The following is an 18,882-nucleotide window of genomic DNA, read 5'->3' on the forward strand; positions in this document are numbered from 1 at the left end:
GAGAGCTAGTGAACTTTTTACTTGCCCATCATACCCAGATGTCAATAGTTAAAACCATATTGCTCAATTTTATATGTTCAATTTGTTTCAGTGAATCAAAGTAAGGCGGTCAAGGTGACAATCAGACCAAACATGACGACAAGCCATAATGAAAACCAAGGTGTCTGTTTCTAGTTTTCTGCACACATGATTATTGATTAAAACAAATTACATTTAATTAAAATTAAAACACTAGTCTAGCATCAACTCAAGTGTAGGCAAGGGAAAATACAACAGTCTTAATTCATTAAGTTCAAGTTTCATGCTAGGATAATTTCTGCATTTGATATGCTGCATGACTTTTCGATCTTTTGCAATCTGTTACAAAGGTTTTCACCATCTTCTCATTTTTGCTTCAGTTTGTTCTTCCTCCATAACGTTAAAGTTTAAAGGAGCTGATGCTGTGCAAATAGAGCAAGAAATTGTCGATGACAGCTCAAACGAAAGTTTAAGCGACCAGGTATTTCGTTTTTACTTTCGTTTTCAACAGTCACAAAAGAAATCAACCTTTTTTACCGAATATAATATGTACGAATATCAACGCAGTTTGAATGCATATACTTTTTCATGATAGTTATTTAAAAAACGAGGTTCTTCACATATTTTTGTTATATTGTAAAAAGGTACAAACCATTTGAAATATCTTTCTTGTATTTCTTGCCATGTACACAAAAACTTTTTTTTTTATTTCCACAAGCCGTTTTCGTGAAAAGTATATTCACTCCTTTTTGAAACGATAAAAGCACTATATTAAACCATTAATCCCCATATTCTTCCACGATTTCCTTCACATCAGCAATGTAATTTATAGACAAGGGTGTTTTCCAATCCATTTCGGTAGATATTCTACTACCTGATTGCTGAAAACTGTTGATAAACGTCATGAAAGAAGTGCTATTCACACGATGTGCATGCCACGCGGTTAAACGTCATCTATACACAGGAGTATTTTGGGCATTTTTCAGTCGGACAATATAGATTTCCACTAATTTCGTTTTCCCGAAGTTGGGCAATGCGACAAAAATAAATGCAAAATTACATCATATATATTATATGTATGTAGACAAGTCCTTACTTAATACTAACATTTATCAACAGCGTGAATGTGTGACAAATATTTTGTACACTTTCTCTCCTGAGCTACAGAATTGTTTACAATAAGCATTTGCGTACGTCATCCTTAAACGGCCGTCCTGCCCTTTGTGGTGTACCAATAAAAATATTTTTTCACTTATACTAAGTAAACTCTCTTGTCTGGCTGAAAATGCCCGTAATAGCCATCAAAAGTATTTTTTACATTTCACGTTAAATCTCTATAATTCAGTGAATATGAGGTATTCCAGCTGAAATCGAATTACGTTTTTATTACTAAAAGTTCTATGAAATGTCTTGGTCTGTCTAGATGACGACTAGGTATGTCTGTTTAATTATGTGTTATTTTAAGTGAAATTGCAAGTTTAAGTTTGAAATGTCATTTATAACATATCGTTTTATAGAATCTGATCTTTGTTTGTTTTATTCCTAAAATTATATAAACAACAGAAGTGTCAAGTTAACATACATTGAACTAATTAATATCTTAACTTTTTATGATAAGTAGTGTCAAATATGAAATGAAGAAAGAAAAGTAACAACAACAAGAAACAGCATCTATACAACTATATTATACACAACGCAGACAAAGCGCATTATGTTAAAAAAACTATTTGAACTATCATAAAGTAGAGAAATGACATAAAAATAAAAAATAGTTCGTTTTAAATGACTTTAAGGGTCGTCCATAGTGATAAAGACGTTTGATGTGCGTAAATAAAAAAATGTTTAAAAAATACTCATTTTGGATTAAGTTCAGCAATTAGCAAGCATAACATATAAACATATATATATCCGCTGCAACAAGTGTAATTAGCAAATTTTACGAAGGAAGATGTTATCAGATTTCCAAAAACAAGCAGGTGCATTTCCCCCGGAAATGGCTTGGTACAAAATGAAAATGTTTTTGTTTATTATTATTTTATTGAATATCTTTCTCAATTGAAAACTTATCATCAAGAAAACAAAACAAAAACTTTGTTGATTAGGTATTCTGGAGACATTTTGACACAAAACATAGTTATATTGTTGACAAACTTTTCAAAAGAAAACGCAAATGATCTTTGATGAAACTCTGATAAAATCTTATTTCGTAAAATTTGATCAACTCTTTATTACCCTAAAACATGTTAAACAGAATGTATGTTTTACTCCCGAAGAGATTGTTCCTCAAAACTAAATGAAACATTAACGTTTGCGCTGTAGAAGGCCTTTAAATCTTTTGGAAACATTAATAATCTTTTAATGTTGTGATTATAAACAGGACAAGCGTATCCAGACACGGTTTTAAATTGTTCAGTACTTCTTTTTTCATACGTCTGTCACTTAACACATATTGCAGATCAAACATATCTAAGTAATATGTTAATTAATCATTGTAATTTTACTTCATTACTACTGTTTTTAAGTTTTCTTTTACTAATTAAGCTTGTATCGTTGACCTAATTGAATTCGTTATAGTAAGTATTTGTACTAATGTATTATGACGCAAGGCAGTCATCGCCGTTCATAAATAAACTATACATGTCTTATTTTCAGGCTTTACAAGAAGGCGGATTTAAAGTAACTGGAATTAACTTTCACTGCATTCAAATAGAACTTCAAGGTTTGTCACGACAGGCACAAATTGACTTTCTCCAATCGTGCAAAACGTCACCGGAGCTTTTAGAAAAATGGCTCCAAAAGTTATTGAAACAAAAACATCTTGAAAAACTAAAGAAGAAAAAGGAAAATGTTGTCCAATTTAAAATCACAATTAAATGGCCAGAAGAAGCGAAGAAGGAAGAAGCAGCTGAAAAGAAAGAAAATGCAGCACTGGATTACAAACGTATGTCAAGAACAAATTTGTATCAATAATGGTCAATTGTTATTAAAGAAAGGGTAAATACAGAATATTGTTTTATTAAAACACAACTTAATTATAAAAAGTATCCAACTTTTAGTTTCCTTCGCATAATTTCAGGGGATTGCTCGTGTAAAATAACAAAAGGAATGATCGTAAAGCACTTCACTGCTATTGAAGAGAAGATGACATGTGTACCCGAAATTATCAAATCGTTCTCTAACCTTCGGGGACTAACTGATGCCGAACGCAATACATTTTTGTCCTTACACAAGGACAGGGAATTGAGTGTAAATGAAACCAGAACAGGACTGCTGCTTCGAAAAATTCTCGAGGGGAACGACATCTTGCTATGCTTTCTTGAGAAATTGTTTCACCAGACAGAGCAGACGGAGTTGTTCAAAGAAATAACAAGCAAGACGAACGAGGATGTCACAGGTTTGATACCAATAATGTTAGTCGTAAGATAATAGTTTCTACGTACCTTATATATCTATTTGTTATACATTTTTCTATACTAGTACTTATAATACTTTGTAGATATTGCAAAACCAAAACGCAGAGTCAAACGGTCCGCAAGGAGAAAAAAATTGAGAAACGACCTGAGAAAACATTGCAGCCTCTTAGAAGAGGAATTAGAACCCCGGCACTTTCTTGATTTTCTTCGAAAAACAGGGGATTCTGAAACAATTATTGGATCAGTAGTTTCACCTGAACGAAGGAAGGAGCGATGCAGGAAATTTCTTCAGTACATTTTTACATCAAAAAATGTTGATATCGTTCCAAACTTTATTGCGGAAATGCGAAAACTGAAACTTGATTACATTCTGGATATCATAACACCAGAATTAAGAACAAAAATAGGTAAATAATATTTCACGTGTTTTTCTGCATGTCATAATATGAAGCAGTCAAACATTTTTACTGGGTAAATTGAACAATAAGTCGGTGTGTAAGTACAGTGTCAAATATCAGGTTTATATGAATAGCTAAGCCATTCGAAACTAGCCCAGAAAAAATGTAAAAAATAAAATAAAAAATTACACCGATTGCTGAAAAATTATCTAGTCACGACGGGTGTTAAGATTATAACATGAAAAACAGAAATAATGAAAAAATATCGTGAGAAAAAGAACACTCTAAACTATACAATGCATGCCATTTTACAGACCCAAAAGATGCTCGAGAAGCTGTTATAGCAATGTACAAAGAACTAAAAGATGCCTTCGAACCGAGGTCCCTACGAAGCTATATAGTAGATACAAAATTGATAAGAGCAAAAGTATTTGACGAAATTTGCAAATCGGACGAGAGACGCGAACGTGCATCAAATCTTATTCGCTGTCTTTTGGACAAGGATAATGACATAGCAATACTTACCTTCATAGACATATTGAACATGTCAGGACATTCTGCATTAGCAAAGGCTATCGAGCAGAAGGCAGGTGCGTAATTCATGACTTTTTATTTGCTTTGGTTTAACGCAGCACTGTCTCCCAGTTTGTTTTCAGTTTTACTTTAAACCTCTTTAATTTAGTTATTTAATTATTGCATTATAATGTATTTAATAGTTATTTTAATTCTGAAACTCTATATAACTGAAATTAGTTGGAAGACGTTTAAATTGTTTGCCTGCTTTTACAGCTAAATACAAGGAGTGTCCATACCTGTATTCAAGGGAACATGGTGGCTCGTCGACTGTGATTGAAGGGGAGTTGGATCTACGCGTTACACAGGGTAAAGAAAATAAAAATAGCCATTTTAAGTCAAAAACATTCGTAATGTTCATTCATGTTAAGTGTCTGCAATTGTATAATAATACTGTTGAAAGCTTTAAAGTGTAATTCAACCTGATTTTCAGTTCAAATAAAAGAATCTGATGTGCAGCTCTATTTACACCATGGACTTTACCATGGAACTCGTGTTGAAAAGGAAAGCGACAAAACACATCACGGAGCCGAGATTGAGGTCAAATCTAATACCATGGTTGCTTTTACAAGCCCCTCTGACTTGGATTACGGTACAAAAACATATCTCCTCTGGAAATTCGTAATGATGTTTTCAGAAATACATTGTATATGCTTTTGAAAACAACGTTATTTAAAGATTTGTATGATTATTAGATTGTTGGGTTTTCGAAGAAAAAGATCAAGATATTGCCATACCCTTAGTGTCGTTAGCGTCAATGGCAACATATTCTAATTACATTTGTTCAAGAGACAAAAGGCACATGAACAGCAATTACGTTTTAATTTTCTCGATAGGAAGTGATGACGATGATATTAGCCGCTTCGTGCATGGTATTGGAAATGAAGAACTCCCTTTGTCAGGTATATTTCATAGCTGCCACTATCGGTCAGGGATAACATTCAATAATTATTACACAATGCACTTCACTTAACATTTTGCGGCTGCATCGATTGATTGAAACTTAACATTTAAAATGCAATATAAAACCAAACTTAAAAGAGCACTTCACACAATTAAGCCCAAATGATAACATATTGTTTCAGCTATTATTGTAATACTTACTTTTGATTTGTAGACATAGTACATCAACTACATGGTTTTGACAAAGGACCAATTAGCCCAGCTTCATCTGTTCCCTTACACGTTTTCAACTCTCCACGCCGTTCTGACTTAGTGCACTCGCCAGGAGATTCAGTGTACGAAGATATCACACCGCCACGATCCCCTCTGCCAGATATACAGACGTTGCATGGAGACGCAATGTATGAGGAAATAACACCATCATCCTCCCCAGTGGCATTTTTGTAAAAACAGCTATCTGCAACAAGAATGACTATTTTTCTCCATTATATGGTTTGTTATTGTTGCAAAAGCATTTTAGCCCGAAATAAACATACTACTGTTATGATTTACATTCATAATAGATTAAAACAATATTTTCAACTTTCAAAGCATGCAAGTGATTGTAGATACAATTAAATGGGAAATTATATAAACATAATCATGATGTTCTGTTGTGCCTTACTTACAATGTTTCACAAGGTAGCTGTAGAGAATATTTAATTGAAAATTGTATTTTTAAGTAATATTAGATGGTATGTTGACTTTCACTAATGAGTATGACAGTACATGTGAGTTTTTGGTGATTTTAACAACAGAGAAGGTGAACAGCCAGATTTTGTTGTAAAGACAATATTCATTTTTGTTTAGAAGGTCTTTTACCGGATAAGTATGAACAAGATAAATATTTATCAAGAAGCAATTTAGACAAGACTGTGAATGAAATTTGGAATATATTGTTAGATTTTTGTAAGATTTCTGGTTTCCGAATTTTGAATCGAAGGGTAGGATTAGATTCTGAAGTAGGAAAATATGCATTTGTTAATTCACTGGGCAGTACTATTGATCTTGTTTTCAGTAATGTTATATTTTTTCATACGTACACATCTTTCAGGTATAAGACCCAAATGTCTTGTCTGATCTCTGCATTGTAAGTTTCAGTTCAATATGTTTAAATATATTTAATCTAGATGGGAAAGGGACAGCATTCAATACTTGTAATAAGGATAGGGATGATGAGATTAGTTATTAACCTTTAAATTAATTAGTGGACTAATGAGAAAAAATATTATATTAATGCTTTGTATAATGATAGTGATAAAAATATGCTTTCTATTAATATCGAACAGTAAAAGAATGATGACATGGATGAAAAACTTAATCTGTTTTGTAATATTGTTGAAGATATGTGTTCACCGCTGTTAGAAAGTCTTATGTTGATAATATTCCTGAAAGTATGGAAAATGTGATGCTGTGTGTTTTGATGATGAATGCAGATATTCAAAGCATTGTTATTATAAGAATTTAGATGTATATAGGATTTACCCATGTCATATTATTATATAAAATATAGTAGAATCTAGAAACTCGTATAAAGAAACTGATAGAAAAAAATAAATGTATTTATGAAAGACAATAAACAGAAAGGTTAGAGAATGCTAGATGATTCAATGCTAAACTTTATCGGAATATCTTAAAAGGTTCTGTTGTAAAAAATGACAAACTAAAGTTATCAAATAAAGATTTTATCAAATTATTGTATAAAATGTGTGCTTTCGGTCCGTTATCGTGGTATGTTTAAACGCAAAAACCCGGGCGTTATCGGTAGAAAACTTGCATTATTCAGTAAATTAACGTGCCGTTAATGACCGGCTTTTTGTTTTACATTAGCGCTATCAGGGCCCGCATCATAACATTGGACGCTAAGCGACCTGGATTTCTTACTGAAAGTTGCAAACGAGGCAAACTTTTGCACAAACACATATTTCAGCATATATAGCTGTATACAAATATTAACGAATTGAAATAAACCACATTCAACTTACATATTTTCTTTTGAGTTGTCTTTTCCTGACAAGATGAGGTGTGTGTTTACTAGATATTACTTTCTGCAGTTGTTTTAATTATTTGTTTGCTTAAAAGCACTAAATTAAGTCTTAAACGTTTAACTCCTTCCAAATGTGGTTATAGCAATCGATTTTATTCAGAACAGACGACTTATATGGACATGATTCAATTACGTCTTAAGCAATTAATATAAACTTTTAAAAAAATGAAAAATTCTATGATGCTGAAGAATCTGTACATTTCATCCAGAACATTTTAACAATGTTCCAGTTTAAATTAATTGACAAAACATATAAATGTTAAAATAGGAATATATATCGGTACTCAATCGATTACCCGATCGGTATTGTGTGTAAATAGTCCAAATAATCCATTAAAATTCTAAAAAAACAACAAAACTTTCCAATCGGCTGAACACTGAAAAAATGGCGTCGAAACAAAAATGCAATTGTCAAGTTATGTCGCAGCCCTTATCGAGCCTAATGTAAAACTTTTCACATCGATCGTGACGTCACATAAGTACCTGCTATGGAGATTATTTTGAACTAACTGTTTTTGCATTTTCGTGACCTTTAACAGCTGTTTGTAGCACAGAAGTTACTCATGGTGTGTATTTTATGCAATTATAGCGATAATACACCTTTTTTCGGTCGTAACTATCTGCAAACGTCCTTAAAATAGTTTAAAACCCTCGGGCTGTAAACCATTTTGCGGGCCTTTGCAGATAGTAACATCCTCAAAAGGGTGTATTAACCCTATAGTCAATGATCGAAAACTTATATATTTTTTCAAGCCTGATGATGATGTTTTGTATTTTCATGATAGTTACTACTCGGAGAGTTGAATAGTATGTTTGTTGAATTAAATGAATTATTCACACATAATGATTTTAGTCAAGCTTGTAAGCAGCTGAATAGTTGCAAAGCAGGTGTGATTATTTGTTAAATGAGTTATTATTTGTTAAATGAGTGTTTCAAGTGTTGTATAAATAGTGATAGAAGTGTTGTATGTACTCTATTTGTATAAGCTTTTATACTTGGATGTTTTTCTGAAACATGGCCTGAAGGTTGTATTGTTCCATAAAAAGGTGACAAAGATAATACTTATAATTATTATGTGTGTATTGCATTGCTTAGTACGTTTGGTAAATTGTTCACAAACGTAATTAACTATAGATAATTTATTAGACTTAAAAATAGCATGTATATATCGAGGCTCGGGCAGGGTTTAGGCAGAATATGGGCACGTTTGATACTATTTTTGTACTTCATGGTCTCATACATCATTTATTAAATAATTATAAGAGATTGTATGCAGTGATGTTTACTTAGGCTTTTGACTTTTTGGTGAGAGACATAATCTGGTATAAACTAATAAAATAAGGAATTAGAGGAAATATGTCTAATGTTATAAAATCTATGTATTCCAATGTTAAGTCCAATATTAAGCTTAATGAAACAACAACTCAAGAATATTTTTGTTGTTACTTAGGTGTACGACAAGGAGAAAGTTTATCTCAATTTTTATTTTCAATATACTTGGTATGTTAACATTGTTCTCTTTTGCTGATAATATTATGATTATGACTGAATCTGAGGATGAATTAACTAAAGGTTTATTATTACTTGAAAAACATTGTGATAGATGGAAACTAAGTGTAAACTCTACGAAGACTAAAATAATGATTTTTAAAAAAAGGAGGAAGGTTATGGAAAACTTAAGATTCTATAACTTGGAGTCTAAATAATCCTTTGCTTCTAGAAAGAGTTCATTTAAATTTCTGCAAAAAGCTTTTAGGGGTAAATTCAAATATTTGTATGAAAAACTACAGAAACAAGAACATTAGTCGAAAGTAAAAATATAAACCCCGTTATATGATTCAGGGTCAACGCCGAAGACATAGAACACAAAAACAAACTATCACAAACCAGAAACATGAAACAACATCACAAAATCCACAAACAACACACTACATATATAATATATAAAAAGCTAGGGGTGTTAATCAAGAATAGTTAGGAACCGCCTTGGAACGGTCAGTAAATGTAGATTTACTGGGGGCGGTAAACTAGTTTGTGAGCACAACATCACTCTTATCCCAACAATCCCGAATAAAGTAAAAACGTAAATGGTAAATATTATCAGAGAATGCATTAACTTTAGGAAACTTAATAATAAACAAACAATAATAAACTAGTAAGGTAAACCCCTAGTACTTCTATGATTAGGAATTCCGACTGTATCTGCAGACGAAAAAATACAATTCAGAGTAACGAATGCAATTTTTTTTACGAATATACGATACAGTTATTGTTTGAAACAATATAATATCACATAGTCTGTCTTAGCAATTAAACGGTTTAAAACTGTGTGATCATAGAGTTTTCTAATGAAAAACATCATTATACTAAATCTAGGAACAACCAAAGAAGACATAATTGAAAATACATTATATGTTTGCTTAATTCTTCTTCCAAATGATTACCCTTAGCATTAGTATGAAAAAAGTGACGACACACGCAGAAACATTCTGGGCAAGCCAACGAATGAAAAAAAACGTGTTTAAAACACGAACTGCATTTTCTTTAACTTAAAACAAAAAACTACAAAAAGCGTAATTTTCCAAGTATGTCATATTCAACTTTATAGTTTTTATTAGGAACTCAACTTAAATTCTACGATTTAAAAAAAAATCACCTTAAAAATCAGAATAAGCAATTCAAAGTATAGATATAATATTATAATGACCATCACAAATTTTGAGAAAGCTTTCCTTAACTTATAATATTTGAAACCCTCTTTCAGAGGTTTTTCCGTCATAAGTTTACTGCAAGAGCTCAAATTGTTTACATATACTAAGGAATCTTATCAACTGTGCAATAGCAACAGCTTATGATGGTAAACTAGGAACATCTCCATCTATAAAAAGGATAATTAATTTTTTGAAATTAAAATCATCACATTTATCATAAAGATTTATATACAACTTATGTTCCCAAAATTATGCAAAACGTACAAGTACTGAACTGTTTCGTGATGCAAACTTTACTAAGCATTCGTGTCAAATTTTATGTTCGTATACCTGGTTCTTTACACACTATTATTTTTTGAAAATATGAATATGGACGACTGTTTTTCACATTCCTTTTATTTATTAAACATTGATTTAATGGAAATAAAACCAAAACTAAATACTTATTTCATTGTATAGATCGGGGCTCTACCCTTCATGAAAGTTTAAAATTTCAGATAGGGTACAAAATCAGCTTATTTATGAAAACTCCACAATAGTTGTATCGGTTACATACATACAGTTTTGTAATTCATTCTTATTTTGAAGGATGTGTAACACTTTATATGTATTTTACATCTAAAAAACTCGAAATCTAGTTTTCAGTGTTCAAGTATAAACCGATCTTCAATATAGGAAAACACACTCCGATCAGATGCAGGCATGAAACCTCGATTTTAATTCCTTTTTTTATAATTTTCAAAGTAACCAATGTTTACGCTAAACCTCATATTTCACATAGGAAAAAACACTTTTTATAATTTAATAAACACACCGTTTTATATTATCAAAACCGAATCATCAACTTATTGAGACAATGAGATGATTCACCATCTGCCGCTGAGTCAAATTATGCAAAAAACATAAGTTACAAATATGTGCCATTGCAACCAGGACACATTAATATACTCACCAAACAAACTGACGATTAGCGTCTGTTACGGTTAAAATGTGAGATTCAACGTATTGTTTTTGTATATTGTAATTAACCTTATGTATTATTGGCGTCCGCAATGTTTTTTTTTCTGTGTACATACTTTGTAGTGTATATATTTGTATAGTTGTTATTCTCTTCACCTATGGAGAAAACACGGAATAAACTTATTCATTTCAAAAGGTAATGAATATAACAAATCTCTGGTGCAAAACATCTATTTTTAGAATATATATGTTGTGAAAAGTACACGCATATTTCCATATATAAGTTGAACGTATGAACTATGTTCTAATAAATTTGAAAATGACTTTGTTTACCTTGTAAGGATTGGTCGCTGTCTTCTCGGCCCTCTACTTCCGCTTTTGCTTGATAGATTTGACGAAATTGAATTTCTTTGCATATGTTTTGATTATTTACCATCGTTTAGCATATTTTAATGATGTAATAATTATATCCATACATTCATTTTAGCAACTGTAGTATATTTTACGTTACACGGTGTCATTATTATGTACTTGCAACTATTTTAAGCTTTGTATTCATACGTTAATAATGATGAATTTTGCTTGCTGCATATATTATGTAATGGAAACTATGTATGTTGCATAATTAGTATTACTATAGGTGTCGCTTATAACGTCTATTGATTTTATTCCTTTTTATAAAGTTTTTACGATTGTATGCATCCATTTTCATTTAACCATTATTTTGCACACAAATCAATATTGTTTGTTGTTGTTTTTAAGTAATAATTATGTTCAATATGTATAGGCAATATACATGCAATGCCTAAATATCTGATAAATACATGTGTTATTAAGCTATTTGAATATAAGTGACTGAGTAAAAGGGTGTATTTTACTACATATGAACTTTTTAAAGCTTGTAGAACAAAACATACTCAGTAAATGATTTACTCTTTTGTCTCCATCATTTTTTCAAACACGTACGTTGCATAATAATGGCCAAGACACCCGACTGTTTTTACATAATAAATATCAATACAAAAATGTGCTAATTGTTATTATTTATATATGGTTTACAGCAATGTTTTTATTCAAGTGCTTAATCCATGTTATATATCCTTAAAAGAGTAAAATATTAATCATCAAAACAATGTTATAGGAAAGGATTGACAAACATACTAGCTCATATACTTTTTCAATATACCTTTGGAATAACTACATATGCGTATGTTCACGTTAGAACTTCATTAGATTTAAGCTTTTCTTACGTTAACAAAAGATACATTTACAAACGCCATTTGTGAAACGGAAATACTTTTTATTTACACATTTACTTGCGAGTAAACAATTATTACCTAATAGAATTCGCCGATATCATAACCTATTCATCTATTCTGATATACAGAAAGCGCAACACAAGTTAGGAATTAGGTTTTTTATAAGCAGCATTTATCGAGAAAACAAAGAGAGAAAAAACTGTTAAACATGACAAAAATTCAGTTTCGTCTGCTGAGTTGTTGAGTATCTATTGAATATATCTGAATACGATACTTATCGAAAAAGTGATGTGTAGGTTTCTTGGCTTCCGGAATCAATTACACATGAAGCTATAAAAAGGAAAATCATTGCGACCAACAACCTGAACATTGACTTGCACAATCACACTGCTTCAAATGATGCTGTAGTAGAGATCTTCATCGCTAAGCCAGTAATAAATGTATATGTTTAAATAAAACAGTTGTAAAAGTTATGTGAATGAAGTAAAATAGCAGTGATTTAGAAATAAATACCCCATATGTTATATATAAACATATATAAAATGAAGTGAGTTCGCTGCTGTATTGTAAATGATATACCAGTCGATAGTATACAAAAAGGGTATTTATAAAATTCAGACTTTGTTCGGAATAACTCAACTGAGCACAAGGTGTGGTGTTCGAGCACTTGCAGAGCACAAAATGTGGTATTCCACTAGTTGCAGAACACAATACATGGTTGCCATTCCCCAACCTGCAAAGAACAAACACGTGGTTGGTATACCACCACTTGTATTGCACAAAACGTGCCAGCTTAGTTAAAGCAAGTAAACTACACACAAATGGTCTCTTCAATGAGTATGCTTTTAATTAAGGTACTTAAACTATAATCATCAAGTATTTGCATTTACTAAATAAACATTCAGGAATATCATAATCAATTACTTATATCATAGGAATGATCTCAAAAGATGTATCCCCTGTCAAAAATAAGCCTTTCCTGATATCTAAACGTAGCATAGAATATAAATATTCTAACGACAAGTTAAATCACGAAAATTGCTTGAACTATAACGGATAGATTGTCAAACCATTAAAAAATAAGTAAAATATCAAATAAAAGCAGCATTTTATAATAGCATTACAAGTAAGTATATGAAATACGTCACATGTTAAATCGAAAAGCAACACAAACAACGACATTTGCATCTCAATATTTTATGCTGAAAGTAGATTTCATGGGAATTGGATGTAACTGTATAAACCTTTTTGAAAATTTTCTCTTAAATTCTTTAAAAAAACACGACATTTTACATCTTGAAATCAACGATATTCAAGATAGCATCATACACAAAATAGCTCATTCGTCCAATTGGTCTAGTAGAACTTATTACTCAACGAATATTTTTAAACTTGGTATGCCAAAATAAACGACTCAAAAACTGGAATCGAATTGCTTAAGTAAATGACACAAACAAATCTGCATAATGAGTGCACACTCACTAAGTCATGAAACAGGAAACTGCAGTCTCGGACAGAAAAAGAGTGGTTATTACTTTCTTCTAGTGTGCCCTCAATATACTGAATAAAGACGAAAATACCTGCTCATAGTATTGCCAGTGACCGAATTTTCCCAAGGCTTGAATACTTATGTGGACATTTATTGAAAACGTATACACGAAATACCAAAGATAGTTTTGCAAAAACTGCTTATAATATTGACAAAATAGATATGCTGTAAAAATATATGTAATATGTAATATGTTTTATCAATAGATAACAGGACAATGAAAAACATACGAATCTTTCCAAATAAGCACTTATTTAATTGAAAAAAGCAAACTAATGAGCAAAACAAAAATATTAAATAAATAAAATAAACCTTTATTAAAAAGGCGCACCTAATCCACATATTCAACAATAAGTTTTCGGATTATAAACATGTATTTATTTTGGAATGAATGACACGAGCATTAGACACGACCACGACAGCCACATTGTTGAAGAACTTGTAAGTATATTTCCAATACCCGATGCTTGGTATTGAATTTGAATTAACGTCAAAGTAAATACACTTAACATGAAAATATAATTGATTCTCATGGAACCTAGTCATTTTAAATACATGTCTTTTGATATTAATGAAAAATATAAGGATAAAGCTCAACGTTTGAAAATTAATAGATACTTTTTTAAGACAAATACAAGTTAACTTTTGCATCCTATTTTGCTTATTGTGTAATCATTTTTCTCTATCAATTTATGTTACTTTTTAAATTTCATTTTTTTGCAATTTAAATAATTGCCTCTATGAAATTGTTCATGTCTGTGAATATATAAAACAATGTTGATTGAAGGCATAGGGTGCCCTTGGTTGTAACAAGAAGAACATAGTAAATTGTTGCTGGAAAGGTTAGGGTGACCATGCTTATATTTTGTGTATGAACTGAGCAATGGTTGTTGAAAGATATTGAGTGACTGTGTTTATACTTAGAAGAACAAAGTGAATTGCTGTTGGAAGGCATAGGGCACCCATGATTATAGAAAGACAGAGAAAATTGCTGTTGGAAGGAATGGTGCTATAATGGTTATATTTTGAAGAACAAATTTAGTTTTATTTTGAAAACAGTGTCAGTGGTTACAATTTTTAGGAACAGTTAGTCGTTAATTGTCTGAAATTTTTGTTGGCATGTATAGAATATATTTTGTTCTATCTGAAAGAACAGTCATTTTCGAAGGCAAACTATAAACATTGTTGGCATGTCATCAGTGGTCCTATCAATAAGGATACAATAAATTGTTGTTGGCAGACACAAGGCGTCTTCCGTTATATTTTGAAGGAGTGTATTTTAGACGGCAAGCATGCAATTCATGTAGTTATATTTGGAATAAAAGAGTTCTTTATTGCTGGCTAACATTGTCATTGGTTAGTATCTCGTAGGACAGGGATTATTGTTGTTTGGCAAGCACATGGTCTCATCGGATTTTAAGTTAAAGGACAGCAGAAATTGTTATCGATATTGTAGATGGATGTTGCTATATCTGAAAGGATGAAGGGAAATATGTTAAAGGCTTAATATAAAGTTTGTTAGTAGGAATATACTGACTGTTATAGCACCAGGAAATACATAGTACAGTTTTATTTGAAAGCAAATGGTGACTGTTTTTAAGGTAGAAAGTAAATTGTGGTAGACAGCTTTATCTGAAAGGCAAAAGGGAAAAGTCGTTGGCAGACTTAGGGAGACAATGATTATATGGAAGATAAAGTTAGTTGTTGTGGGTATAAATATAGTGTCTCTGGTCATATCTGAAAACAGAATGCTGTTGATGAAAAAGAGTATTAGTGACTATAATTGTTTGCAGGAATAGGACGGTGTCTGTGATCATATTTTGAAGATGAAAGTGAATACTTAATGACAGACATAGTGGCATTAGTGGTTATATATAGAAGAGATAATTGCTGTTTGCTGGCATATTATATATGGTACATTTGGTTTATAAAGATTAGTACATTGATGTTGACTGACATATGGTACATCGAGCTTTATTTAGATTATGGAAAGCAGGCAAAGGGTTATATCTGGAAAAACAGAGCAAAGTGTTGTTTGCAGGCAAAGAATGCCTGTTAGTTTTTGTAGAAGTGGTGAGCAAATTCTTGTTTGCAGAAGTATGGCAAAAGTAGTTGCATCTGGAAAGACAGACTACACTATTGTTTGCAGACATACTGTGCTTGTGGTCATATCTGGAATTGATAGGTGTAGATAAAACATACGGTGATTATATCTGAAAGAATGAGCAAAGGTTGATGGCAGACATAGGATGCCTGTGACTCCATGGTCAAAATTTGAAGATGGTTAATGAATAGCTCATCGAGTTGCAGTACAGATAACATTACGTTTGTGTATCCTAAGCAATACCAGAGCCAAAACTTCGATTTGACTTTGGCGACATGGCTGGTTATTAAATTTGACTGAGATATTTTACCAATACATATATCGTCTAAGTTTGGTGATGACAAAACAAAAGCTCCTCTATTTACAGCACGGACAGCAGAGACATGGCTTGTTATCAAATTTAGCCAAGATGTTCTGCCCATTCATATTTTGTCCGAGTTTAATGATGATAAGACTTCAGTTTCATAGCGGACAACATAAAGTCTGTAAAATTAAAGCATTACATGACTGTCATATCCCCCCATGAATTAAGAACAGTTTCAAGTTTGCCTAACGTTAAATGATTACAATTAAAGAAATTACTAAAACAACTGCGCCAAGAGTTATGGTTTTGTGCACTGCACTCTCCCTAAATGAGATATATATGTTTATGAGGTTTGATATTATTTTTTTCATTTTGATTTTGTAGTCCAAACCTCAAAGACTTTTCAAGTTATGCTCCAGACAAATATTATGTATGAACATTAACACAGAAAATAATCACTATGCACTCTGATCTTTCTGTATATGAAGTTCAAAGTCAATACTTCAAAGTCTTTTCAAGTTATTCTCCGGACAAAATTGCCCGGACACGCACACACACACACTCACAAACACGCCTACTATGTTGGACCTGCGACACGCCGCCTTGTCAAAGATAACCTCAATGGCACTTTTTTGAAATTCTATAAGGCATGGTAAAAATACAGCAAGATACAGAAAATATAGAGTTATATATTGTTGGCGTTGATAATTCTATCTTGGTTACTTTGTCTGATTTTGGTCAAACAAATTGGTGTTTTTAACAAACAGTACAACTTAAAGTGGACATTCTGACATTACATTGCGGAAAATTCTTAGAACTGGGAATTGCGACGAATTTGCGCACTATGCACCAAAATGATATCTCTGCAAAAAGTGTTTTATAATTCCCAAAAGAGAGTTTGTTTGTGTTTTGCTTGAACGCTTTAACTTAAATAGATACAATGTTCAGTTAATTGGTTATCAGTTTTAAAATATGTACCTGTCAACCCTTTATTGAATTAAAATATAGAGATATCATTTAAAATGTTTGCATTTAAACCTTTAAAAAATATTTCCTATAAACCAATATGATGGGCAAAACAAATACCTTACCTTTAAGCACTGGTGAAAGGATGAGCTGGATCAAAAACCAAAAAAAAAACTACATGTTTTATTCTTTAAATCACACTAGCATTTTCCAAATTAGCAAAAAAGGACAACCTCATTTTCATGTTGTGCATTTTCTTACATAAATATTTGTCATGGAACTCTTCACATATCGTTTCATAACAACTTTCTTTCACAAGTTACTTCAGTTAATTATATTATTTCATACATCTGATGCCTCATACCATATTTCATGCTGCGCCGAGTGGCGTCCATTCTCTGTTCAGATTCATGCCGGTGGCCTGGATCATGTTGTCCTGATCATGTACTGGCTCTGTGTCCATGGTTGCTTCTATCAGTACTTCTGGAAGGCTGAAATAAGAACATTTTTTATGATATCTAATTTTAAAAACACATATTAAATAATATCATTTTTGTGGGGGAAACACATCAACCTTTCCACAAAATACACATTTAAATTGGTGATCCACGTAAAACTAATGATAAGTGAAATTTAATACTACTGTTGTTCATGAACTTGACCTTTGACTTTATGAGCGTTAAACCAATAGGGGTTATTTTACCGAACCAAAATGGCCACCCACAGCTGAAATTACAAGTTCCAAGGTACAACCATGCTTAATACATTTAAGTCACAAGACAATTTTGACATGGTATATTGATCGACAGACAGACCGAGCAACATATAGTCTGCTAGACCTACCAACCGACATTTGAATACGCGATTCCCCTACTCTTCAAAGGCAGCATCACATCCGTGGATGTCCCTCTTTCAACAAAACATGTCCCCCGTCGAAGTAAGTGCAGAACAGTCGTATGTGTTAGATATGAACATAGCGGAAGAAAATACTCAATAAAATAAGTATTATAAAAGAGCAGTTGTTGATAAAATGCCCAAAACAGAGGTATGGTTCAACGCACTTCTCCAAGATAAGACAATAGATGCTGTATTGGCTGAGATATTGGCTTTGATGTGGTCTCTTGCAAAACCTTTACCAGAATTTCTAGCTCGAATAAAAAGGGTCATTATATGTATTTTTTGCGAAAAAGAGTTATCTTTCTTGTTAGTGTTATCTTATATTAAGTAGGTTAGATAGTACACAAATCTTAAGTTTCAATGCAACATGATGGATTTGCTTTTATTATGACTGAAAGGTGCTTAAGTGTAAAATCGTTACCAAGGTGTAACGCCGATACCGTCCCTAGGGTTAATTAATGTGTCCAAGATATTATTCCCTTACACATTCTAAACAAATTGGGTAATAATTGAACAAGATCGTATTAAGCTATTGATCGATCAAGACATATTTTTTTATGAATTTTCTATAATTTAAGGACGATAACTCTCGAATGACTCAAGCGAAATGGGTTTCTTATCAATCTTGTCCGAGAAACTACTCCCATATACATTTTGATCAGATTTGCTTATGACTAAACAGAGGGTTTTATAGTTATTGATCAGACAATACCGATTTTAGGTAATTTTCATTATTTAAA

At 31.9% G+C, this 18,882-nt stretch overlaps 1 protein-coding gene across 1 annotated transcript; it reads left to right on the forward strand.

Moving 5' to 3' along the window:
• Positions 1 to 78: 78 nt before the first annotated feature.
• On the forward strand, positions 79 to 12,083 carry LOC128243121 (uncharacterized). Its single transcript, XM_052960676.1, has 10 exons — positions 79 to 160; positions 399 to 499; positions 2,671 to 2,959; positions 3,095 to 3,412; positions 3,515 to 3,838; positions 4,144 to 4,419; positions 4,619 to 4,711; positions 4,836 to 4,994; positions 5,239 to 5,304; positions 5,520 to 12,083. The coding sequence occupies exons 1-10, from the start codon at positions 133 to 135 to the stop codon at positions 5,750 to 5,752; spliced, it is 1,887 nt and encodes a 628-aa protein (XP_052816636.1). The 5' UTR covers positions 79 to 132; the 3' UTR covers positions 5,753 to 12,083.
• The last annotated feature ends 6,799 nt before the right edge of the window (positions 12,084 to 18,882 follow it).

Source organism: Mya arenaria, chromosome 8 (assembly GCF_026914265.1).
Source record: "Mya arenaria isolate MELC-2E11 chromosome 8, ASM2691426v1".
Classification (NCBI taxonomy): Eukaryota; Metazoa; Mollusca; class Bivalvia; order Myida; family Myidae; genus Mya; species Mya arenaria.

Bases quoted from the DNA above. Each gene is read 5' to 3' on its own strand.
- LOC128243121 (XM_052960676.1), top strand. From the start codon at position 133: ATGACGACAAGCCATAATGAAAACCAAG. The intron at 3,839-4,143 runs GTAAATAATATT...GCCATTTTACAG, and splicing joins AGAATTAAGAACAAAAATAG to ACCCAAAAGATGCTCGAGAA. The intron at 4,995-5,238 runs GTACAAAAACAT...TTTTCTCGATAG, and splicing joins CCCCTCTGACTTGGATTACG to GAAGTGATGACGATGATATT.